Raw genomic sequence first — 24,579 nt, forward strand, 5'->3', positions numbered from 1 at the left:
AGACCTCAGCACCCCTGCCCGCTAACACCACAAACGAGAAGGCGAAGGCACAGAGAGGAGGCAAGAACAGGGAAGGGGGAGGCAGGGAACCCCCAGACGGCCTCTGGCCACTTAGCTGCTGTGAGCGGGAAGCCGGGTCTTCTGGCTACACACGCCAGGCCTGTGAGCCATTTTCCAGCCTTCAGCACAAATTGAGAAGGAGGAGGACTAGCCTGGTGCCTCAGGAAGGCTGGAGGCGTGGGAGCCTTCTCCATCTGGCCCCAACGGGGCAGGGTGGCCCGGGATTCCCCCAGGACCCTGGTTCCGAGAACAGATGCTTCACAACCTCTTCTTCACCAACAGCAGATGGCAGCCCCACAGAGCTCCCTGGGAGGTGGGGACAGCCTGCCACCCTCTGGCCTCAGGGGAGCAATCTGGGGGAGGGGGGGGCCTTGGGGCACCAGGGGAGACGGAGCCTGTAGCAAAGCAGAAAGGAAAGTGGGAGGTAGCGTCTAAGGATCCACAGAGAAGTCAGGCGGGACTCGTCTCTGCTTGGGAGCTCACAGGCTGCCTAGAGGCTGCCAGGCATCGCAGGCTGGCGGAGTGCAGGTGGGCTGGGGTCTGCCTCGGAGTCAGTGTGGTGTGGTAGACAGTGCTCGGGTTCAAGCAGAACCTGGCTGGCACTGACTCCAGCTGTGTGATGTGGAGCAAGCTATTTAACACCTAGAAAGCTCAGTTTGCTTGTGTATAAAATGGAAATAATTACACCAGCCTTTTAGTTTGATGCCCACACCTGACACGCTGCAAGGAGACTCTAGCTTGCTGCCCTACACTGAGATGCTCGAGAAACGTGGAAGTTTGGTCCTTTTGACCGCCCTCTCCCTATGAAGCTTAGTACATCCCAGTCTTTAGAGCAGGGACAATGGAGACAAGTGGGGACTTTGGAGATGAATTTGGCGTTTGGATCAAATACTATCATCATCGAAGTTACCTCTGCAGAGATTTAGCTATCAACAGAAGGAAGGACTCAAGGGCGAGGGAGGCAAATGATGGGACACACTCCACTACTGACCACCTCTGTGCCCACAGCACAGCAGACATCACTAATCGATTGCAGCACTGTTTCCTACTGAGCCTGCAAGCAACCTCAGACTCTAAACATATGCAACCACGACCCAGTGAACATCAGCCTGTGGGATGAAACCCTTCTCCATTCTTTGCTGAGGTCCAGCTATGAAGTGTGCAAAGAAATGAGAGTGACTTCAGCTAGTCGTTTCTCTCTGAGCCTCGGTTTCCTCACCTGTAAAATGGGAGCTGACAAGAGTATCCACCTCCAGAGGCTGGCAGTGAGGATCAAATGAGATTTCCCAGGTCAAGGGCTTACAAAGCCTCATGATGGTTTCTTTACGTGGCCCCCTTGCTTCCTCGCTTCCTTGAAGCAGCCCTGCGAGGGTGGGGTCAGCATGCCCGCTCCACGCCGGAGGAAAACGAGGCTCAAGGGCGTGAAGAAACTAGTCTGGGTGACACATCTAGGCAATGGTGGGGCCCGGGTAGGTCTTTCCAGCTAAACTTCAGCTGGACGGAAGGACCAGGGTGGAGTCAAGTGCACCCCTTCGGCCCCACCCCTGGGGTGGAGCGTCCACGCTGCAGCAGCAGGGCGTCACCGCCCCACAGACGTCCTGGCCGCCCCTCCTCAGAGGTCTCTGGTCCAGCACAGGGTCCGACTGCAGTGGGTGCTCTGCATCCGATGGCTATTCTTAGTTTTACACGCACAGTCATTTCACATTAGAGTCCCTGGCAGGAGGGCATCGGCCTCAGTTTGAGCACCGAATGTAGTAATAGGAACAGCAGCAATATCCCCCACCCCCCGCTTTCGCAGAGCACTCCCCGGCACTGGCAAAGCTTTTGCCTTTCACTGTCCCCTGGCAGTGAGCTCGGGGGTGACCTCTTCCAGCCCCACGGCACTGAGCAGCATCCACACACTGACGGTCCCCACAGTTACTTCCCCAGCTCCAGGCTCTTCCCAAACTCCAGACTCTCATATCCACCTGTCCACCTCTTATCGCCACGTGGATGTCCACAGGGCATCTGAGATCCGACATGTCCAAACTGGAGATCTTGACTCAGCCCCCACCACCCTGGTCCGCCATCTTCTTGACCTCAGTGAACAGCAGCTCATTCCTTCCACATGCCCAGGTCCCAACCTTTGTCACTTCTTACCGATCTTCTTATCCACCCCAAATGCCACTAATCTGCGAATCCTACCAGTTTCACCTTCAAATCTGACTCTGTCTTGCCACCTCCCACCACAAACCCTCTGGCCCAACGTACTACAGTCATCACCGGGACCACTGTGCAGCCTCTTCTGCCACAACCAGGGGGTGTGGGAGAGGGAAGGGTCTAGAAACTGAACCCTGGGTTGGTGGAGGGCAAAGCTGTTTCTCTACCCAGAAATCTTGCCAAGGAAAGCATGACCCCCAGAGCTGTCACCCACAGTACCCCAAAGCCAGGCTCACAGGGAGGATTTCCCTGCAAACGAGAACGTGCAAGGACATTGCCACTTCTCCACCAAGAGCTACCCTAGATTGGCTGCCCTGAAACTCAGCCCTGCCTGCCCCTGGAGCCATGCCCAGGGTGGCTGGGAAAGGCTCATTGTCCCTCATGATGTCACCACAGAATCATGCAGGGTCTGCATGCTTCCCAATTAGAAAAAAAAAAAAGGCCCCAAGAGAGAAGTCCTGTGCCTCGTGGACCCAGGAACCACTGTAGGAGACAGGGTCCCAAAGCAGGGCGCTGGCCCAAGCCCAGGGCCCTGGCCACACCGGCCCCTCCGGGAACTTGGGCACATTTTCACCTCCCAGATTTCCTCAACTTGCTTCTTTCTGCATTTAAAACACTATGTCCCTCATGAGTCCCCAAACCATCAGCATATAGGGGCTGCTCCCTTCTCCCGCATGACCCCACCCGGACTCCATGTCTGTAGGTGACCTCCAGGCCTCGCTCGAGAGAGCCATTCCAGAACTTTCCTCTGCCCAGACCCCAGTCCCTTCAACCCCTGGATGATACCTGTGTTCCCTAGCAGTGGGGGTAAGGGTGGTGTTGGGTGTGGATGTAGCCTGAGGCAGGAAACACGGCAAGAGCTGGAAGACCCGGGTTCAGAAGACCGTTGGAGTACCTGCATTTAAACCATCCAGGCCTCCATGCGTTCACCTATAAGATGGGACAAGGAGACTCAATTCCCACTGTGAGTTTGGTGAGCACACAGGTGCTCAATAAGGACTTTTTCTTCTCATTCTCCTCTGGTTCTTTGGTCCCACAAGGGGAGCTACAGAACTCGCTCAGTCTCCCCTGCAGGCTCCTCCCAAGAGCATTCTGGGAGTACATCACCTCTTCCTCCTCCCTCCCTGTCAGCCCCAGGTTGGCGCTGACCAACGGCATCCGTCAGGGTCTCAGCAGGGCTGGCCAGGTGCCAGCCTTGTGCCAGCCCCCATCACGGGCACGTGGTAGGACAACTCGAGGAAACAAATTTTCCCCACCTCGCAGACTGGATGTAAGAGGCCATCTGCTGACCCTCCGGGATTCACCCTGGGACTTTACCCCGACTGCCTCACACCACAGGTGCAGAAACCGAGACGCAGGCTGGGGACTGACCAGGTCACACAGCGGAGGGTCCCAGCCTGACAGCACCTCAAGTGCCCTTTCCACAGGAAGCCCACTGCTCTGTCCTCAGGGAAGACGCAGGGCAGCAACAGCCTTCCTTGGAAATGAAACCGCTGACCCAAGCAGAAAGGTGCCCCTTGGCCTCACCTGGAGGCACAGGCAGTCAGACCCACTGGCCCTTCCCCCTGGCCTGCTGCGGTCCTCCCCGCCCTGGGTCTCAGGAGACTCTCTGAACAGCTAAAACGAGAACCCAGGAATTTCTTTTCTGGGGATTCTCGAGAGCTGCCTTTTGTTTGGTTAGTAGAAATACCAGCTCACAAGAGTCAACAGTGAAATATTCAGGAGTTTCCTGAGCCATTGTTAAACCACTGGTAGCCAGCTTGAAATCCACCACCAGGGGAGTATTTACATCATGGAAATGGACAAACACTATAAATCGGGGATTTCTTTCTCTTTCTCACTTCCTTCCATCCACCCATCCATCCATCCACCCACCCACCCACCCTTTTTCCCGAAAGCTGGTGTACCAACACACCACTGAGTATAACACACACAGAGAAGGTGCCTAAGTCATCAGTTGCTTCACACACTAAACTCACAGCTTCCTTTGCTCCATGTTAACTTACGAGATCCACCCACACTGCTGAACGTAACTGTGGATCATTTATTCCCACCGCTATATGATATTCCATTGTGTGAGGATTCCACAAGTAACTTATCTGTTATACTTTAATGGACACTGGAGCAGTCTTCAGTTTGGGACTATGAATGAATAGTAAATGTTCCAGTACAGTGCGGTCCAAGAGAACTTTCTATGGTAATGAAAATGTTCTATGTCTTCACTGTCCAGTATGAGAGCCACTAGCCACATGTAGCTATTAAGCACTTGAAATGTGACTGGTGCAACTGAAGGACTTAAACTTTATTTTAATTAATTTAAGTAGCTACACGCGGCTAGTGGCTACCTTATGGGACTGCACAGCTCTAGTACATGGCTTTGGTGAACACAGAGATGCATTTCTGTTGCAGAATGCATTCCATCTAGGAGGAGAATTTCTGGCTTATAGGGTGTATATATATGTTTGGCTTTAATAGATAGGACTAAACAGTTTTCCAGAATGGCTGTTCCAATTCATATCCCCACTAGCCAAGCCCGAGAGTTCTAGTTGCTCTACATCCTGCCAACACTTGGTATTGTCTGGATGTTTTCATTACAGCCATTCTGGTGCATAGTAAAGATACCACCTTGTGGCTTTCATTTGAATTTTTCTGGTGATCAAATATAGTTTACCATGTTGGATTTCTCCTTTTTGTGAAATGATTCTTTTGTCCACTTTTCTATTAGCTCTCATCATTATTGATATGTAGTTCTTTCTATATTCTGAATGCAAGTCCTCTGTTGGATATATATTGCAAAAATTTCCTCCCTCTTTGTGAATTGCCTTTTCACTGTCACAATGGTTTCTTTGGGATAACAGATATTCTTGATTTTGATGTATAAAATGTTTATCACCTGTTATGTATAATTATTTAATCGATGTATAAAATGTTTATCACCTGTTATGTATAATTATTTACTCGATGCATATTTAACTTTAAATTTTCAGAAAATGGTACGGAAGATAAGATTATGGATTACTCTCTCGGACTTCTTAGGAACGAGGACTTTACTACTGCGCGTCAAAGAATAAAATTTTATAACCATGACAGCCAAGGTGGGCACCTTTTACGTTGGATGGCAGTCTTGTTAAAGAGTTTTTGCCTGTTATTGAAATTTCAGGTTTTAGGTTTGATGATATTTAAAGGATTGCTCATACAATTTACACTTGTTTTAAAACACCTCCTACTTTTTTCAAGTTAGAAAGTTACCTCCGACACCTTAAACTATCGACAGTGATCTCGCTAGTCTGAGGACTGTGGTAGTGCGTGTGGCTGCCACACGCGCACAGCACGTCACCAATGCTCCCTGAACAACGGGAACGGCGGTGCTGTGGCACCACCCCCTCATTGCCCTCATGAGGGAGGGAATGACCGATCAGCCCTGCGCCATACCCACACACCGGCATACCTACCGAGAATAAAAGCCAATCACTTAAAACAATGTGACTATCAAACTTCCAGAGAATAGGCAATTAATAACTGAATCCATAGATTCAGAAACCTCTGGAGTATTCTTTGAATTCTTTAAAAATATCAGTTATATTGAGCATTAAATAAAAACACTGTGCTCAATAGTAAAACCACAGTGGTGGCCGAACTTCAGTCATTGGTTTAACAGGTGTTTATCTCACAGTTCAGTGTCAGTTTCTGCTCAGTCTTAACACATTCTCCCGCAGCACGATGTTTTGAGTGCACGAGAATGAAGGGCCCAGCTCTACAACCCCTTGGCTTAGCATGAGAGCCACGGGGATGGCAAGCTGATGAAATATGCAAGAGGAGAAAGGTGTGCACGAGCATTTTCCTCTTTGTTCAACACTGGCTTTGATTTGGAGTCCAGTGCAAAAATATGATAAAGAAACTGAGCGAGGGTCTGTTTCTAAGTTTGATTCAATAACCATGAACTACACTTCCACCTCAAAAATCTTGGCAGGATTGGAAGTACTAGAGCTATGCTAACCCCGAAACACAGGTAACCGCGGTGCCGGGGTATGAGGCGCTGGTGATGTGAGTCATCATCAAACGCCAGCCTGGGTGAGTATCGCACACGTCCTGTCGGCTGCTGCTTGGACTTGCACGTTTTCAAACTAAACAGGGATCCCGCAGGGCATTTTGCTAACCATTTGTTTGAAGAAAGGCTGTTTTAGGTCCCCTCATGGAACACGAGCCCTAGGTTTCGGAATGCGTCTGCCTGTATCATCCCAAGACGTATACTCTGTTAATACTGTTTGACATTGAACTGCTGTAATTGATGGTGCAGCTGCTCTCTTGGGTGTCTCATAAAGAACAAACCTATTAGAGTGAAACAGCTAATTGTGAAAAATGGGTGATCCCATAAGGATGTAAAGAAGGACCCTTTTGTGTCTGGGGGGCCATGAACCAGTTCCTCCATGGTGAGCATTCTCCAGCATCCCAGGGCAGGTTGTAAATGGTGACTCTTCGGAAAGTCTTCTTTCAAAGCCTTCCACTTGCTCCAGGTGTGGCCTTGACCCTGTTTGCAGGTCAGTCCCCGTGCAGTTCCACGGCCCCTTTGCCACCTCAAAGCTCAGACTCCCACCAAACATCTTTATTTCTTATATGAGTTAATGTTTGATATGATTTATCAGTTTTTATGGTTGGTATCTTTGTGCTCTGTTTAAGAAGTCCAAGGTCATGAAGGTGTTTTCCAATATTTTTCTCTTGAAGCCTCCATTCTGCTTTTCACATTTAGATCTGTGTAAAAGAGACACTTTTACAACTGGCAGGTTTGTCTGTTGTCTACTGAGTACCTACTATGTGCCAGACAGCCTTCTCAGCAGTGTGCTTTGATTAGTTCATAGTGGAGACTGTTGTTCCCATTGTACAGATGAAGGGATAGAGGCTCAGAAGAGTGAATTACTCAGAGGGCGCCACCTGCTAGAGGCAGGGCTAGGATTTGAACCCAGGACTCTCCATGTCTTACTTAGCTAGAGCCTAGGACAAGGTGCAGGTCAGCTGTGATGGAGGAGCTCTGGGCTCTCCCCAGAAGAAAGGTGGCTGAAGCGCGACCCTTCTCTCCAGAGGACCCTGGGCCACTCGCCTTCTCAGGGTACTGAGGCAGGTGAATAAAAGGCTGGGGACTGGGGCTGGTTTGGGTCCCAAGAGAACTCAGGGCTTCAAAGTAACCTTGAGGGTTGAGGAAATAGAGGGCTTGGCCCCAAACACCCCACCGTGTTTTAAGGAACCCAGGGTCCATGAGTTAGAGGCTGAGAAATGGTCCTAAAGCCCTGGGGTTCAGCGGGATAGTGCAGTCGGTTGAGATCGTCAGGATTTAGCACGGCCAGGAAACACAGCAGCTCCCCCTTCTCTGTGGGAGACACATTCGAAGGACCCCCCCGGCTGCCTGAAACCACAGACAGTACCAAACCCTATTTACACTACGTTTTTTCCTGTACGTACAAGCATCTTATGGCTACTCTTGAACACGTTTGAACTGCCGGCATCATTGCACTTGTGCTTTGGGGCCATGATTAAGTAAAATAAGGATACTTGAACACAAGCACTACCATGCTGTGGCAGCCGATCTGATAATGCAGACAGACGGCTACCAAGTGACTGATGAGCAGGGAGCATGCACAGTACAGAGACGCTCAACAAAGGGAAGGCTCCCACCCTGGGCGGAGCAAAGCAGGATGGGATTTTGCTGTCCAGTATGGCATACAATTTAAAACTTATGCTTGTTTATTTTGGGGATTTTACACTTAATATCTTGGACTACTGTTGACTAAACTGCAGAAAAGAGGGGTACTCCTGTGTCTGTCTTTGCCTAGTCTACTAGTTTTCTCGTCTTGCCTAAGAAAGTTAAGAAAGTAACATAATAATAGCTTCCCTGCTCTTTAAACCATCCTTGCATTCCTAGAATAAGCCCTCTCTCCTTATGCTATATTGTTTTTAATACACTGCTGCTCTGGTGCTAGTTTCTCATACACGCTCAATAATCCTTGGAGCTGAGGGAACCTCTTTGGAGGGAGAGACAAAATCCCATTGCCCTCAACGTGTTCCAGAATCAGAACCCATGAAAGTAAGAGCCAAAGCAAAGCTCAAGAAAGACAGTCCTCCAGGAGGGGGCTCAGCCACGGTGGCTCAAGGACACAGCTCTGGGCTGGTCCAGTTTGTGATAACTTTCAGCATTCGTGACTTTAACATGTCCTTCAACTATTCATGAACAGACTGGAAAGTTCATGTTGCAAGCGCTCACTTTGCTAAGCCATGATTTTGCGTCTCATACAGCAAGCTGAGCTGTGGGAGCTTGATGGGCGGGCAAAGCCAGCCCCTCACTCTCTGCTTCTCCACACCATTCCACCATCTCCGACTCTTCGAGCGTGCACGGTAACTCCGCTGGTGCTGTGGAAAATCTGTGCTCTTTGTAGAAAATAGCTTAAAAGCCAACTCTGGGTGGTGATGGAGGAGAAGAGAAAATGAGGAGGTCAGGGTTAGTGATGATTCTGGCAAGAAAATGAGCGTCTGGTGTGGGTTCAAGGGGGAAGTCCCATTCTGCCGTGGCTGCGTTCTGTAAAGTCGGCCAGTTCACCATTTCCTCTGCAGAAACAGGGAAAGGTGGCTGGTGACCCTGTTTCAGTGAGTCTTCTAGCTAATAGATTGTCTATCAAGCCAGAGATAAAAGCTGAGTGAATGATAACAGGATGAGCGTGAAATTTGGGTATGCAGAGGTGCGAGTGCGTTCATTTGGGTGGGTTTATTTAAGCGGCAGGATGAATCTCAGAAGCGGAACGGATCGCTTTTCATTGTGCGCTCATAGAAGCAGGAAGGGCCTGGGGGCGCTCGCTTATACTTTTCCAGTTGTGCTTTAAGGCGATGGTTGAAAGGCGTCTGCTGTTTGGGAGTGAGGCACTCTCCTGTTCACTCTGGTGTGTGACACAGATGAAAGCAGAGCCACTTTCCACGAAAGGAGAGGAGGGAGCTTCATGTTTTACGAAGACTTTCCCTCTCAGCGCTGGGGCACCTGCGTGGAATCTCTGGCCTTCTACAATTTGAGAGGTTCGCTTCGGTCTGATCCATAACCAGGTTCCCAGTGCCTAGGCCTATGTGCAGGCATGGGACAACCAGTTAGTTAGTATTAGTGGGTGGATGGGCGGATTGTTGAATACATGCATAGATGTGTGGATGGACAGACGGATGGACGGACAGATGGATGGGTAGAAAGATGGTTGAATATATGGATGGATAGATTAATGGACGGATGATTGAATGGGTGAATGGGTGGGTGGATGGATGGATGACTGGGTGAATGAAGGATAGATGGGTGGATGGTTTATTGAATATATGAGTGGATGGATGATTGGATGGATGGATGGATGGATGGGTGAATGGATAGATGGAAGGGAGGAAGAGAAGGAGGGAGGGAGGGAGGAAAGATGAATGATGAGTGGATGCTCAATTGATGCCTAGTTAGATAAATACATGGGAGGGTAGATGAATGGTTAGATGAGTGAATGTATGGAGAATTCATTAACAGGTGGATGATTTCGCATTCCAACCATCCTTTCCACTATAATCTGCCCCACTCACAATGCCACAAATGCCCAAGTGAAAGGTTATCAGCCACCCCTGACATGACATTAGCTGACCCCTTGTAGAGATGCATCCCCATTGTAAGAGAAATCCCGAACACCAAGAAGCCTTTTCCTCACCCCTATAATCCCAGTGTTCAGCAGCCATCACAGTGACATCCCAGAGCCTCACCCCAGGAGCACCTCCCCCTTTCTCCTGAACCCCGTGGGGACCTCACCCCTCTGCACTCCCGCCCATGGAACTTCCTCCTTCCCGTCATCTTGTCCTGCGGATTTGTCCTTCAAGACCCAGCCCCCTCTGGTAGACGTCCCGGCCCCCAGCACTCTGACCTCTCTTCATCACAGTCCCCTTGTGGCCACAGGACAGATCTCAGCAGGTGTGCTGAGAGGTCACCCAAGAGAGCAGGCAGCGAGACTCCTGTGCCCAAGCAAGTGAGCCTGCCCTGCCACGTCCCTGTCTCAGCCCCTCCCCACACCCCTCCTGGGAGGCTGGGGCCAGCCAACGGTGGGCAGAGAAAGACGGTGCTGAATCTCATCCCCCATAGTCCCTCCAGTGACTTCACAGCCACAGCCTGTGGTTTCCCTGGCGGAAGAAGAGGTGCACTGCTGATACCAGATTTGCCAGGAAAGTGACAAATGTCTTCAGAATTTTTTGTGACAGGAGCCATCAGTCAGATCTGAGTCCTTGGCCCCCCCTCTCCCTCTAGCCAGCGTCTCGTGGGGAGTGGACGGGAGTGCAGCGGGTCTGAGGATGTTTCCCTCCCTCCTTCCCTCCCTCCGTCAGTGCTCTCTGGTAGCTTCGGGCTGTAGACAGCCCTCCTTGTGCACAGAGCGGCTGCGGAGCGGCCTGCATGCTGCGCTCGGCAAGGACTTGCTGATGATGGTCTGCCTCAGTCTCCCCGTCCCGCATGTTCCCCAGGTTTCCTAGACTGAAGGCAGCCCTGATCCCATCCCCGCGCCCCCTGCACAGGCCTGGATCTCAATGCCTCCACTCACTCACACCCCCAGGCTCTCCTGGCTCCCACCGCCTCCCCCCGCCCCACTTAAACAGGTTCATCTACCCGGGAGGGAGAATGACTCAAGTATAAGTATCTCTTCAGACAGACAATGAGCGTTCAGAAAGGGCAGGGGACACGCCCAAGGTCACTTAGCGAGGGAGTGCTAGAACCAGAACCAGAAACCAGCTCTCCTAGCTCCACCCTCAACCCCGTCCTGCTTGGGTTCAAATCCCTGACCTGCTACAAAACCAGGGTGGAGACCCTCGACAAAGCTTTCTCACTGGTCTGCCTCCACCCTGGCCCTCATTCTGCAGCCAGAGGGCTGTCCTAAAATACTCTGACCACTCCCCTCCCTGTCTCCTCTTTGCCCTTGGGATAAGAACAGTCTCTGTCTTTCTTTTAATTTATTGATGAGGGAGAGAGAGAGAGAAATTTGTTGTTCCACCCATCCAGGCATTCCCTGGTTGCTTCCTGCACGTGTGCTGACCAGAGATTGAACCCATAACCTTGGTGTATCAGGATGATTCTCTAACCAACTGAGCTACCCAGCCAGGCAAGGAGAGTCTCTCTCTCTTTTTCTAAGTCCTCACCTGAGGATACATTTATTGATGAGAGAGAGAAAGAAACTTTGGCTGGTTGCCCCCGTACACGCCCAACTTGGGGGTGGAAATGGCAGCCTTGCTGGTGTCCGGGACAACGCTCCAACCAGCTGAGCCGCCCAGCCAGGGCAGCAAGGACAGTCTCTAGATCTGACCTTCAAAACCCCTCATGGTCTGGTGCCTGCCAGCCCCTCAGAACACAGCCCCTGCCAGTCTTCCCTTCAGTCCCCACTTCCCCCCTGATTTCTCAAAAGCAGAGCCTTCCTTAGGAGTCCAAGCTTCTCCTATGCTGGAATTTTCCACACGGACTTATCATTGACCTGGTGCCCACTCCAGACCTAGACTCCTCAGTGAAGACCTGGTAGACTCTCCCGGGTGGAAGCATCTCCTCCATCCCAACAATCTGCCAGTGTCTGTGGATCCCGTGGCTGGGCAGGGGGACTGGGTGGGAAGTGAGTGACGGACGGAAGGAAGAACCAGCGGGTGAGTGAGAAGGGTTGAGAGGCGCTCACTCACTCTCACTTTCTCACTCTGCGCGCACTTGGGCACGCAGAGACGCTGACTGAACCCTTGTGCAGTTCAAATGGCTCCTGAGCTCCCTGTCTCTGCTGGCCCTGGGGAGACAGGGACACGAGACAGAGAGGACACAGGCCCTGCCCTACAGGGCTCTCAGGCCCTATGGAAGCCCAGGAGTTAGGAGGGCAGGCTCAGGAGTCGCATAGAGCCAGCTGCATCTGAATTCTGGCTCCATCACTTCAGCTCTGTGCCTCAGCTCCCCCATCTGTAAAATGGGGGAGAGCCAACAGCTACCTCTCCGGTGAATGTGAGGACTAAATGAGATAGATGCGCATGTGCAGGGTTTAGAGTCTGACTGGTGTGCGCAGGCATTCAGTCAGTGAGGACTCCATTGTCATCATTGCCCCTCTTTGGAGAAATCACCAAAGGCCTTTTCCCCACAATCCCAGTATCTCTAGAATGGACACAGTGGGAGAAGACACACAGTATGGGGCCCCGCCACCCCCCAGCCCTGGATAGTTAGCACCTCCTCCCTGTGTTCCTGCCCCGTCATGTGAACTCCCCTTCCCTGGCATCTTGGTGTCTGTCTCATCAGCCATGTGTAGCTGTTGATACTCCTTTATCCGAGTCAGCTGTATATCACAGCCAGTTCTGACTACATATAAAGTGGCCTAGAAGAAGCAAAGCATCCTTTTAGGGATCGGAGCATTTTACTTTAGCAACACCCAAAAATACACGTGCTCCCAGCTCACAGTGCCTGGTAGCTGCAGAACAGCATCTCAGCCAAAGACCAGGGGGCTTCAGTGGCCCGTGGACCCGATCCCTTTCTGTGGGCTGTGTGACCTTAAGAAAGTTACTCAACCTCTCTGAGGCTCAGTGTCCCACCTGTTAATTGGGGATTCCAATACAAGCTTAAGCCTTATGAGGATTAAAGAAGATGATACAGTGTGTGAGAAGTACCAAGCGTGGTGCGGGACACACAACAGGTGTTCAGGAGAGTTAGCGGCTCATGCTGGTGTGTGGAGGGGGGTGGGACCTCAGGGAAGAGCTAGTATTTTGAGGTACAGTTTCCTCTTGATCACGGGCACCTTCGTAGAAGAGGCCTGGGAGGAATGCCCAGAACAGAGGCAATGCTTGCTTCCTCCTGTCCTTGCTGCAGCTGGTGCGAGGGGACAGGGAGACACAGGAGCAGGACCGGGGCTGTCACCATTTACCTTGTCGGTAAAATGGGCCCTGCATTTGGAGAAATTGGGAGAGTTTCCCTCATAATTTAAAGCAGCACCTACATCTGCTGGGTACAGTGATGAGAAGGTTAATTTCCCAACCGGCCGTGCAGCCAGACACCTGTGCCCACTGGCTCTACCTGCAGGCGTGGGAGATGCTATCTCCACACCTGGCTGATAATGAGCCTAGAAGGCGAGGCACTCATGTGCTGCTGAGGCAGATGCAGGGAAGGGCATGTCCAAGGTGACCCCAGGGGGGCTGGCACCTTGCATCAGGTTCTGTGAGCTGGGCAGGCACGCACACACACATCCAACCCTTGATTTTCATTCCGGGCACCTGCAGCATTGCCAAGGCTGGCTCTCCAGTAGCACTTCTGCCTTGGATCACGGGGTGATCAGTGTGTCCCGAACCATTGCTCAGCCACTACACAGGACAGTCCAGATCCCCACAGCAGTGTGGACCCCATACCCTCCCACCCTCCGCTAGGAGGACTGATGTCCCTGACACTCCCAAGTCCTGCCCTTGTCTTCCCAGGTGAGAGGCCACATGGCAGAGAGGAAGAAGGTGGCATTGATTGGTTAGCCAGCTGCTCAGAGACTTATCAGAGAGAACACAGTGGCCACTGGCAGAGTAGGCACTGGCTCACGTCGAGTCCAAACCAAAGCCCCAGCCGTTGGCTCAGGGGTGGTAGCATGGAGGACTGTGGTCACACCAGACAAGTGGTGGCCCAAAACTCCATTTTGTGACCAGTATAATCACCACATGGAGTGCTATGTCAAAAAGAATGCCGAGGCTGCCTCCCCAGCCAAACAGGAAAGGGAACCATCGTCAATTCATAATGCCTGCTATTGGCTTAGTCTTAGGAAGTGGTGCAGGCATGCTACACCATCGCTGGCCAAGGGCGAGGTGTCTCCTAAGCTGAGGTCATGCTGGACAATTTAAACTGCTCCCTTTTGCCAGGGAGAAAGAGAGGGAGGAGAGCCTCACTTCACCACCTGTCATCTGTGGGTCTTGAAGTAAAATGCAAAACTTCAGGTGACAACCAAGTAAATAAAAATGAGAAGCCAGCACTTAAAAACTCAAGCAGTTACAACCCGTCAAAAAGCAAAGAAGGAACCAAATTTTATGCCTTATTGAAAATGGGGTAGTAAAGTCTCCAACTATTATTGCTGTATTTTCTGTTTCTCTCTTCAACTTGTCAGCCTGAACTTTATGTATTTTGGGGACACCATTATTAGGCACATATAAGTTTATAATTGTTATAACTTGTTGATAGGTTGCCCCTTTTATCGTTATAAAATGTCCCTCTTCTGACATTTCTGTTTTAAAGTTCTTTTTTTCTAATATTAGTATAGCCACTCCAGCTTTCTTACAGTTGCTATTTGCACGGTATATCTTTTTCCATCCTTTTGTTTTCAACCATTTTTGTGTCTTTGGTTCCCAAGTATAAGGTTCCTATAGATAGTATATAGTAGGATCTTGTTTTTTTATCCAGTTTGGCAATTTCTGCCTTTTGAATGGATCGACTTCAATTCACATTTAATATTATCGATATATTAGGATTTACATTTGCCATTTTAGTTTTTGTCTTCTGTGTGTCTCATCTTTTTTTGTTCCTCTATTTTTCCTTTTTGTTCTAAGTAAATATTTTAATTATTTTAATGATTTTTTACTGTATCTACTGTAATATTTTAATTATTTTAATGATTTTTTACTGTATTTATTTCCTTAGTTATTGCTCTAGGGCCTAGTGTATACATATACATGTATCACAATCTGCTTCACACGCACACTAAGTTAACTCCCATGAAAAATTACTCCAGTTACTCAGCTACGGCTCTATTCCCTCTTCCCTCTTTTTGTGCTGTTATTGTTGTACACTAGAGACCTTCTTTTCCAGCTCCTTGGGATTTCATGGAGAGACCATGGCCCAGTGAGAGCCTGCGTAGCCATGTACTAGCTTGGTGTTTAATAGCTTCGAACCCCAGTGTCCTCACCTATAAAATAGGGAGAATTGTAGGAACACAGGATTGAAGGATGCAGTAAGCTCTAAGCACAGAGCCTGCACGTAGGAGGGGCTCTGAAAACATTGGTTTGTGCTTGGCTCACAGAGAACCCCAGAACTCCATGTACCCCAGCACCCTCACAGCAGAGAGTCAGGAGGCGTGTGTACCCAGCCAAAGCCATGGGGAGCTTCCTCTCTCCAGCACATGTCCCTGCAGGGCAGCAGCTTACTATGAACTTCAGCAAGCAAAGGCTAGGACCCCAAGCTAGGAGGACAAACTGGCCCAGGAAGCAGGACCTGCAGGCCAAGCCCTCCTGAGGAAAGTCAACATGCTGCAAGAGCCACCTGCACGGGCCAGAACTGCCAGCAGGGTGTGCTCATGGCTCAGGATAAGGCCCAAGTTCATGCTTCGTCCACCTGTGCCTGACATGGTCCGAGCATGCAGCAGGCTTCTGGAAGAAGTGATAGGAAGGGATGGAAAGGGAGAGGTGGCAACAGCTGGTTGTCTAGCTTCTGATTAGCAGAAGTCCAGGCCCTCATCTGGGAAAAAAGCGACCTCCTCCAGATACCCAGGCAGGTGACCATCCAAATTCTGCTTGATTGCCTCCCAAGACAGAAGCCTCATTCCCCTGAGGCAGAGCAGGCCTCTCTGCCATTTCTCCACCTGGCCTTGAGTCTGGAGCCACTCACTCAGTAGAGGACTTGGGCACCCTTGGTGTGCCACGGCCAGTGTGGAGTTGGAGGATGCAGAAAGCAATCACGCACAGGCCCTGGAAACCACGCATGATCACACACAACAGGGACCTGCACACGGGCTCTTGGAGGACAGATGGGGGACCCCTTTCAGAACAGGGCCCAGGAGTGCCTGCCCCCAATTCTGTGGCTCACTGAGTGTCTGACGCTGGCTCCCTACGGCCAGATTGGGCTAGCAGCCACAAGAAGGGCTCGTGCCTAGGGCAGTGAGTGAGCACTGGACTCTGGGGCTTGGGCCTGAATTCTAGCTTGACTCAGCCATGGAGTAACTGGGTGACTAGGGGCTGGTCATTTACCAGCAAGCCTCAGTCTACACATCTGTGAAAGGGGAAACCTCACCCCTGCCCAGCTGAACCACAGAAAATTAAGTGGCACTCCAAGGCGCTCACTGCCAAGGGGCTGGCCATCCCTGAGCAAGACAATGGGGGCCCCTGGCTGCCTCTAATCCCCACCCCAGACCTGAGCACCCCACCAGTTAGTCCTGTAGGATCACAGGAGTTTCCTTCTCTGACTCTCAGACACGCAGCTGTTCGTCTTAGGGGAGGACCTTGCATCTCCCCATGTTCCCGCCACTCCACAGTCCTTCCTAGAAGTCCCCTCCCACCTCTGTGCCTTTGTCCCTATCTTCCTCTGCCCAGAATGCTCCCAGCCTCACTTCCTCTGGGAAGCCTTCCCTGATCTGATCCACCCCCTCCCCCACCCCACTGCGTGTCTGGGTCAGCTGATGCCCACAGCCCAGACCTGCCTGATTTCCCTAGAGTTCCCTGGGTCAGTTTCATGCCTGAGGCAGAAGACCACTGTTGGAGGCCAGCAAAGTCGGTCCTCATACCTCATCTTCCTGTGCATCCCCCACCCCTTCCCAAGGCCTTGCTGGAGCCACGCTGACCTTTTAACTTTGTGTCTTGGTGGAGTGGAGTCCTTGTCTAGCACTGAGTCTTGGGTTTTCTTATTCGCTGTGTGACCTTGGGCAAGTCCGTTGCCCTCTCTGAGCCAAGAGTTAGTTGAGCTCCCAGGCCAGAGGAGAGAAGGAGAGGAGGGGAAGTCAGATCCTGCTGCCAAAGGCTCCTGCAGGCAGTGGGGTGAGGTGTTGTGTCCCTGCTCCCTGGCAGGAGCAGCCGAGAGAGAGCCCCTGGTCCTGACCCCAGAGTGGGTTCCCCTGAGTTAGGGAGGGACGACTCGCAGGGCAGCAGGGACCGCGGAGGAAGGTGCGTGGCGGGCGCTGCGCTGCGCCGCGGTTCGGCACCCTCAGTGTCCTCTCTCTTCGCTCCTGACAGACCGCTTCAACCGCACCGGCCACTCCCACCTCACCTCCCTGGACAGCTCGGACTACAGCAGCGTGCTCGTGTCTCCCGTGCTGGTGGCCAGCGCGGTCATAGGCATGGTCGTCGCCATCTCCTGCGTCACCATCATCGTGGGCAGCCTCCGCCGGGACAGCCAGGGCGGGTCCCAGCAGTCCCGCCGCCGCCGCCGAGAGTTCGAGGACAGCCAAGGTGAGTGGCTGTCCGTCCCAGGGCCGGCACTCCTGTCCAGTTGTGACTGTAACCCTGGAGGCATCAAGGAGGTGGCTGCTCTGCCGTGGGAAGGGGAGGGTGGTCGGGGAAGGCATCCTCACAGGCTTAGGTGGTCCGAAAGAGCTCACAGGTGCCCACCACAGTGCACTCGGGGGCAGGAGAAGCCCCCGAGGCTGTCTGCCAAGGGCGGGGCTGAAGGTCAGAGGGAAGACAGGTGGTTACTCCACAGTCCTGGGTACTGTTGGTCCAGGCTGTGCTGATAGCTCACCCAGACGGTGCCTGGGTGGAGGGATGGGTAGAGAGAGGCGTGAGGGTGGGACGGGGAGATAATTTGGTGGGGGGATGAGGAGATGAATGGGGGCAGAGGGTGGGACGGGTGAATGGATGGACTAGCGGATGGATGGAGAGAGGGCCGAGTGGTGGGACGAAGGGTGGGTAGCTGAATGGGCGGAGGGAAGGACAGGTGAATGGAGAGGTGGATGGGCGCTTGCATGGGCGTAGACGTGTGCGCGTTGGGTGGGATGTGTAAGTGGGTGGATGGATGGGAGGGGCGGGTAGACAGGTGGAAAGATGGGCAGGTAGGGGATGGATGGGTGGGGTGTCGGAGCGGGTAAAGGAGTAAGTGGACGGAATGAATGAGGGGCGGATGAACCCATCTCCAGAGAGCCTGCGAAGTGCGAGTAGGCCCGACCTGAGACGTCCCAGTTCCTGGGAGCGCCCTCACAACGGAGTTGGTGGCCAGCTCTTGGGCCGACTGGCCCCGGAAGTGTGCGTCTGCTCAGTGTGCCCCAACTTTCTACAGAATGCAGCCACCCGGCTGGTTCAGCCCTGGAAGGGGACAGTTATGTAAAAGCTCAGGCGCCCTCCGATGGCAGGGAAGAGCCTGTCCCGAGGCCCGAGGGGGCTTCTGCCCGAGACAAGGGAAAGAAAAGCAGGTCTGTGGAGCCGCCTAACTCCAGGGGGCGCCATCCACCCCACGGATTAAGTGCTTTGCAGGCTCCAGAGCCAGCAGGGCCCCAGGGTCTCCCCACGCAGGACAGAAAGAGCACCTCCTTCACGCCCCTTCCCACCTCTGCACCTTTGCAAATGCCCTTCCCTGTGCCTGGGATGCCATTCCCCAAGCTCCCCCAGCAGACAGAAGCCCACCTGTTCTTCCAGGCCCAGCTCAAATGCCATCTCCTTTTGGAGTCTTCTCTCAAATACTGCCAGGTTGGGCAGACTCCCCTCGCCCTGTCCTGTCCTGGCATCACACCTCCCCCTCGCCCAACGCCCCTGTTGTGGGGTGGCTGTGTTGCCCAGTGCCAGCCGGGCCTTGCAGAGCTCCCCTCCAGCAGGCCGCCCCCACCCCACCCAGCAGGTGCAGCCCAGAGAGGGCGCTCTGTGGGCAAGGAAAGGAACCACCTCGTTCCGTCTCACAGCAAGAACTCTGTCTGCTCGATTTAAAGACGGGAAAACTGAAGCAACGTGTTGAACAGCCCAGAAGTCCCCAAGCCTGAGCCTGGCACTGAGAGCATGGGCAAGGGGGCCACAGTAGTTCCCAGCTGAAGCCTGAGAGGTCAACATTGGCCTTGAGGAGAGAGATGGACCTGGGGGTAGGCCAGTCCCTCCTGAGTCTATGGTGGGGCCCTGGGGCCATTGCCTCATGAGCAAGGCCCTCGCCCCTGACCTCCAGAACAGATAGAGGGGCAGGAGGTCACAGCCAGGCCAAGCCTGGGGTCAGGCCTTTGCTACTCCATGCTGACTCTTAGCAGCCCCGCCTCCCTGTTGCCCCAGGGACCCCTCATGGGGTTCCCACCTTCCTAGCCACTTCTGTCCTCAGCTCGACTTTGGCACCTCCCTGGGACCACCATGGGGAGCCTGGGGGTGCTGATGCCCCTCACACCTTCCTCCTGTCTTCTGGGGGTGCTCAGGGAGTGGGGCTGCAGGGAACCTTGCAGAGGTGCCAGGGAAGAAAGGAAAAACACACTGCACGGCTGTGGGGAGAGCACCGCAGTGGCAGAGCGCCGGCAAGCGCTGGCCTATGGCACTGGGGACCCTTGTGTCCTCAAATGCACCCTTCCCCTGGCTCCAGGGACAGGTTCTCCTGGTCCCTCTCCTACCTCTCTGACTTTTTGGTGGATCACTATTGTCCGAGGAGAAGAGAATCAAGGTTCCCCAGAACCAGACCCACAGCCTCAGGTCCCCTCTGTGTGCCCACGGGCAGCCTCAGGCACCCCGTCACCCTTGCTGCAGCCTGCAGCAGCCCTCACCTCAACTCCAGTCCCTGCCCCCGCTGTCCCCGAGACAGCTCCCCCTGAGGTCCTAAAGCCGCCCCACACCCACAGTGTCCAAAAAGGACTTCACCTTCCATGCGTACTGGCAAGTTGCCTACCCTCTGTGTACCCAAAGTGAGCCCTCTATAAACCGTGTACACAGGACCCACCCCCAGAAGTTACTGTGAGGACTAAATTAGACAGCACCTGGCAAATGAGTAAGTACCCAATAAATGTTAACAATTTTCATTACCTTTCTCCCGAGAAAACCCGCTCCCAGGCCACCTGACTGGTGCTGGCGCCCCCACCTGCCAGCTGCCAGCCGGGTTCTCCGCAGGCAACCAGAGTGATGGAGCTGAGCCCACTTCCGTCCCCTGCGCAGCCCCGTCCGTGGCGCCCGTGCCCTCCGTACAAAGGGGCCCCCTCGGCTTGCCCACGGGGCCCTTCCGCAGTCTGGCCAGCACAGAGAGTGAGGCGGATAAACGTTCCAGTGTGAATGAATGAATGAATGAATGAAACTATGTTTCCAGGAGATGGGAAGAACTTGAGCGTTAGGAGACAGACCTGGTGGCTGGCCCTGTGTCCTCTCACTTGCTGGGGGTTTAGAACAAGTGACTGCCCTGTCCCCCTCCTCCCCTGAACGCAGGGGGCAGTCACAGCGCCTCTCTCACACGATCCCGAGGCAAGAGCCCAGGAAGTGCTCGCGGAAGCAAAGTCCTCCTCCCCGTCTCCTGGGCCTGCCAAGGGATGTTAACCTTGGATTTGGGTTATGAGCTGAGGGCTTTAATACTGGTGACGGACAGGTTGGGGAGAGCTCACCACCCACGAGGTGGGCAGAGAACTTCCAGGGCCCTGGACCGTTTGGGTCCGTGCTGGCCCGGAAGTCAGGCAAGGCGAGGGGATAAAAAATACAATCCCAGGAGACCCAGTGGGGAAGGCAGGGGGGTTCCTTCCCAGTGATCCTCAGGAGCTCTGCCGGGTTGGATGCTTGGGACTGCATCAGGTCATCTCAGGACCGGGGTCTGAGCCAAGTGAGCCCCTCAGAGCAGCCTCAGTTTCCCCAAGGTGCCCAGCCTCTGGGACAGCCGAGAAGAGCAGTACAAGGAGAGAGGTGCACAGCAGTGTGGGTGAGGTTTGGCCAGCAGCTGGGAGGGCCTCCCCTGGCAACACAGGCAGGGAGCAGACCCCTGCCCCAGAGTCTAGTGGCCCTGGTTGCCCTCACCCCTATTGTTTCCTGCTGACCTCTTCCCCTGGCTAATTCCTAGACAAGACTCAGCTCTGGGAGCTCCTCCTCCAGGAAGCCCTCCCTGACCTCCCACCGCCTCAGTACTATGTTTATCAAAGCTCATGACACACTGCTCAGTACTGGTGTCCCCAGAGCAGACTGCCCACCACCCTGGGAGCTTCACCAGGGTAGGGCCAGCTCTGCTCCCTCTCTGGGGCCCCACGCCCGGCTCAGGGTTGGTGCTGGCATTCTAGGGCTGCCACTGAGGGGAATCTGTGCTTGGTGAGGAGCGGGATGGTGAGCTGGAGAGAACAGAGTCTCTGGGGCCTCAGGCAAATGTGTGAGGGCTCTTCCCGGCCCCAGCCTGAGGCCCAGGCCAAATGTCTGACCCCTGCAGACTCGGAGGAGTCCTCGTACTGGAGCCGCGGGGTGCGCTACGCCTGCAGCCTTGTGGGGGACTGGCCGCCACCCACGGACCTGAGCGCTGGCGAGGAGGCGAACGCCATGGTGCTCCGGGAGCTGTACACAGATTCCCCACCCGGGTGAGGAGGCCTCGTGGGGGAGACGGGTGTGAGAGGGTGGGCCCTGGGCACAAATGTCCCCCCCCATGGGAAATAGCAACACCTTTCTAAATGCTATAAAAGCAGAAAACATCTGCTCAGAGGGTGCAACCACCTCCTCACCCCTCCCGACACAGAAGAGCCCCACGAGGCAGGGTTTGGCCCAGCGGATGTCCCATGAGACACTCAGAAAAGGAAGAAAAAAAGCTCAGTTCCTGCAGGCTGCGGGGAAGGGGTGGGGTAGAGCGTCCAGGCCCCGGCTCCTTAGTACGTGCCTCCCAAAGCTCAGGTCACGTCCACGGGGACAGGGTCACTGTGTCCAAACTGCACTTAGGGCCATCAAGTGGCCGTGTCCCATTGGAGGGCTCTCCTCTGGAGGGCCCCTGGGTCCTCTCCGGCCAGCCACCCTCAGCAGACTGCCCACTGGCCAGGACCCGAAGAGAGAAGAGGGGTCAGGGCCCCGTCACTTTCCTACCAGGAGACCCTCAGGCCCAGCAACCGCCCAGGTCTCCCCATCAGCTGGCCGCCCTTCTCCCTCCACCCCCACAGGTACTGGGGGGGGGGGGGGGCAGCGCAGTGGCCCTCCCCAGGCTGCAGGATGCTCCCTAGCCCTGCACCTGTGGGTTCGGAGGGGCCCTGGGGACTCCCTCCTACACCGGAAAGGGCCACTTTGGAGGGACTTGGGACCAGGGGGTGCCTGGCAGCCTGAGGGTGCTCCCACCAGCAGGACCCACACTCCGCCCAGCCTGGGGGCTGCCCTGTCCACAGCAGCTACTGCCGCTCTGAGCAATCGGAGTCCCAGCGTGTGGCGGCTCAACTCCACACAGACACTGCGGCCGAGCCAGGACCGGAATCTAGGTCTCAGTGGCTCTGCGGTGCCCGGCCCTGGGGAGTGGGTGGGTTCCACCGGAGCCATCGTGACGGAGGCCTGGCTGGTCCATTGCCAGGGCAGCTTGCCACTGTGGACAGGCTCTCAGCTCTTGGGGGAAGGCCCCGCGCTGCCCCCAGGGCCGGGTCCCCCAGGCCTGAGGGAGCCCCTTCTCTTGTAGCTACGAGGAGTGCACGGGGCCAGGAGCCACTCAGGTGTACCTCCCCACGGACGCGCCTCCACCCTACTCGCTGACCGACGCCAACCCCGGAGGCTGCCAGCAGGCGCAGAGCGGCCCCCGCACCGTCTCCATGGATGCCCTGCCCACTTACGAGGCTGTGTGTGAGGTCCACCCTCCATCGAGCCTGCTGCCACTGCCAGGCCCGGAGCCGGGGCCGAGGAGCCCCCCGGGCTCGCCCGGGAGGGTTGTGTGAACGCCAGCAGGCCACGTCCTGCCAGTCCCTGAGGGCTGAGCAAGACCTTACAGGCACACAGGGGAGCACGTGCACGCACACGCACACACACGTATACACATACATATACACATGCACACATGCACGCACACCACTCATGCACACACGGCACTCCCACAGGCACACATGTACACACAAGTCCCACACACACAGACACAGAAACTGACACGCCCATGTGTACATACACATCCAGACATGCCCCAGGTGTGCAGACATGTGCGCACGCAGATCCCCCCACGCACACATCTATACAAATCCATCTGTGAGGTTTCATTGAAAATGAAGCTCTGCCTACCTCCCGTCTCCTCCCCAGGCTGTGGGTTACGACTTGTAGGCAGCGCTGGGAGAAGAGGCGGAGAAGGGATTCAGGCTTGCTCCCCGCTCTCCCCGGGCCTGGTGGCTCCTGCTCTCATCTGGCAGGCTGTGCTCCAACTCCGATTCTGCCTCCAGAAATGGCTTGCCCACCCCGGGTCGGCTGCCTGCCCCCAGCTTCCCAAGAGCAACGTGTTTCCACCCCCCGGTTGGTGGGATAGGCGTCAGTGAGGCTCGGCCGAGTGCTGAAGCTCTCTGTCACGTACAGGACAGAAGAGACACATCACCACCCTGCCACTTACAGGGTGAGGGGCACAGGCCTGGGGGGCTCAGGCACAACCTGGAACCCCTCCCAGCCCACCCTGCCCTTGCCCTAACACGGCGCCCTCAGTCTGGTGGTGCTAGCGGAGCTCTCTCCGGAGCCCCTGCCCTACACCACAGGGGATGAGCGGGGCTCCCGGTGGGCGTGCAGTGTCGGTGGCGGGGTACGGCTGTCCCCGTGGCAGTCCAGCCACCACCCAGGACTGGGGGTCTCCAAAGAAAACAAGGGCTCCGAGGCAAAGAAAACAAGGGCTCCGAGGCAAAGAAAACAAGGGCTCCGAGGCAAAGAAAACAAGGGCTCCGAGGCAAAGAAAACAAGGGCTCCAAGGCAGAGGAGTGGCCCCCCACTACGTACCTGCCACGATGGCCTGAGCTCGATGGGCTGCAGCCAGGCCCCAGAAGCTGGTACTACCCTCTTGGGCGGTGGCTCATGGCTGGACGTCGACCGGACAGGTTTTGGCCTTACCCTCAGGGGTGTGTGCAGACACAAAGCGAAGGTGATCCCGAGAGGACCAGTGGCTGCACCTGGGCCCTGAGCCAGGGGCACCACAGAAGACGTGCAGGGTTACCTGGCTGTAGGGAGGCTCCGAGCCTGGCCCAGGTAGCCCAGTGGGTCCCATCGGGGACCATGCAGGTAACTGGGGGGCGGCCGACAGTGTCTGAGGAGCGGCCCTGCCGGCGTCGCCAGCGGCAGGGAGCAGAGCCCTCAACCTCACTCTGCCTCCCTCCCCCGTCCTTAAACAACCCCCCTCCCGTCCTCCCCCCCCCCACCCTTTAATTCCTCCAACGAAGGGCTAAAACAATTCATTAATCCCTTTCTTAAGAAGGGGGGGGTGGCAAGAATGGGAATTGTGAATTTTATTTTGTGTAGAAATAGTATTTTTTTCCGGTGCAGAACTGAAAGGAATCCGTCAAAGGTTCGGTAGCACCTGGGGCCTCTGGCTCCACTCGGGTAGGGACCTTGTTTACAAGCAGTTCTGTTGCCTTCGTGGTGTACTGTTTTCTAGCAAAAAATACCCGTCTGTTGTACTGTACAGCTTTGGAAATGCACTCCAAGGATGAACCGCGTCCTGCTTCTGCAACCCCCAGAGTGCTGGGGGGAAAGCAAGCCCTATGT

General features: G+C 54.5%; 1 protein-coding gene across 1 annotated transcript; it reads left to right on the plus strand.

Moving 5' to 3' along the window:
* The first annotated feature begins 8,957 nt into the window (after positions 1 to 8,957).
* On the plus strand, positions 8,958 to 22,876 carry BEAN1 (brain expressed associated with NEDD4 1). The gene is made up of 5 exons (XM_036013565.1): positions 8,958 to 8,990; positions 17,106 to 17,665; positions 18,751 to 18,808; positions 21,121 to 21,470; positions 22,538 to 22,876. The coding sequence occupies exons 1-5, from the start codon at positions 8,958 to 8,960 to the stop codon at positions 22,788 to 22,790; spliced, it is 1,254 nt and encodes a 417-aa protein (XP_035869458.1). The 3' UTR covers positions 22,791 to 22,876.
* Positions 22,877 to 24,579: the final 1,703 nt, after the last annotated feature.

The sequence above is a fragment of the Phyllostomus discolor genome, chromosome 12 (genome assembly GCF_004126475.2).
Source record: "Phyllostomus discolor isolate MPI-MPIP mPhyDis1 chromosome 12, mPhyDis1.pri.v3, whole genome shotgun sequence".
Taxonomy (NCBI): Eukaryota; Metazoa; Chordata; class Mammalia; order Chiroptera; family Phyllostomidae; genus Phyllostomus; species Phyllostomus discolor.

Bases quoted from the DNA above. Each gene is read 5' to 3' on its own strand.
- BEAN1 (XM_036013565.1), top strand. From the start codon at position 8,958: ATGAGCGTGAAATTTGGGTATGCAGAGGTGCGA. The intron at 8,991-17,105 runs GTGCGTTCATTT...CCCCTGAGTTAG, and splicing joins TTGGGTATGCAGAGGTGCGA to GGAGGGACGACTCGCAGGGC. The intron at 18,809-21,120 runs GTGCAGCCCAGA...TCACCAGGGTAG, and splicing joins GCCCCCACCCCACCCAGCAG to GGCCAGCTCTGCTCCCTCTC.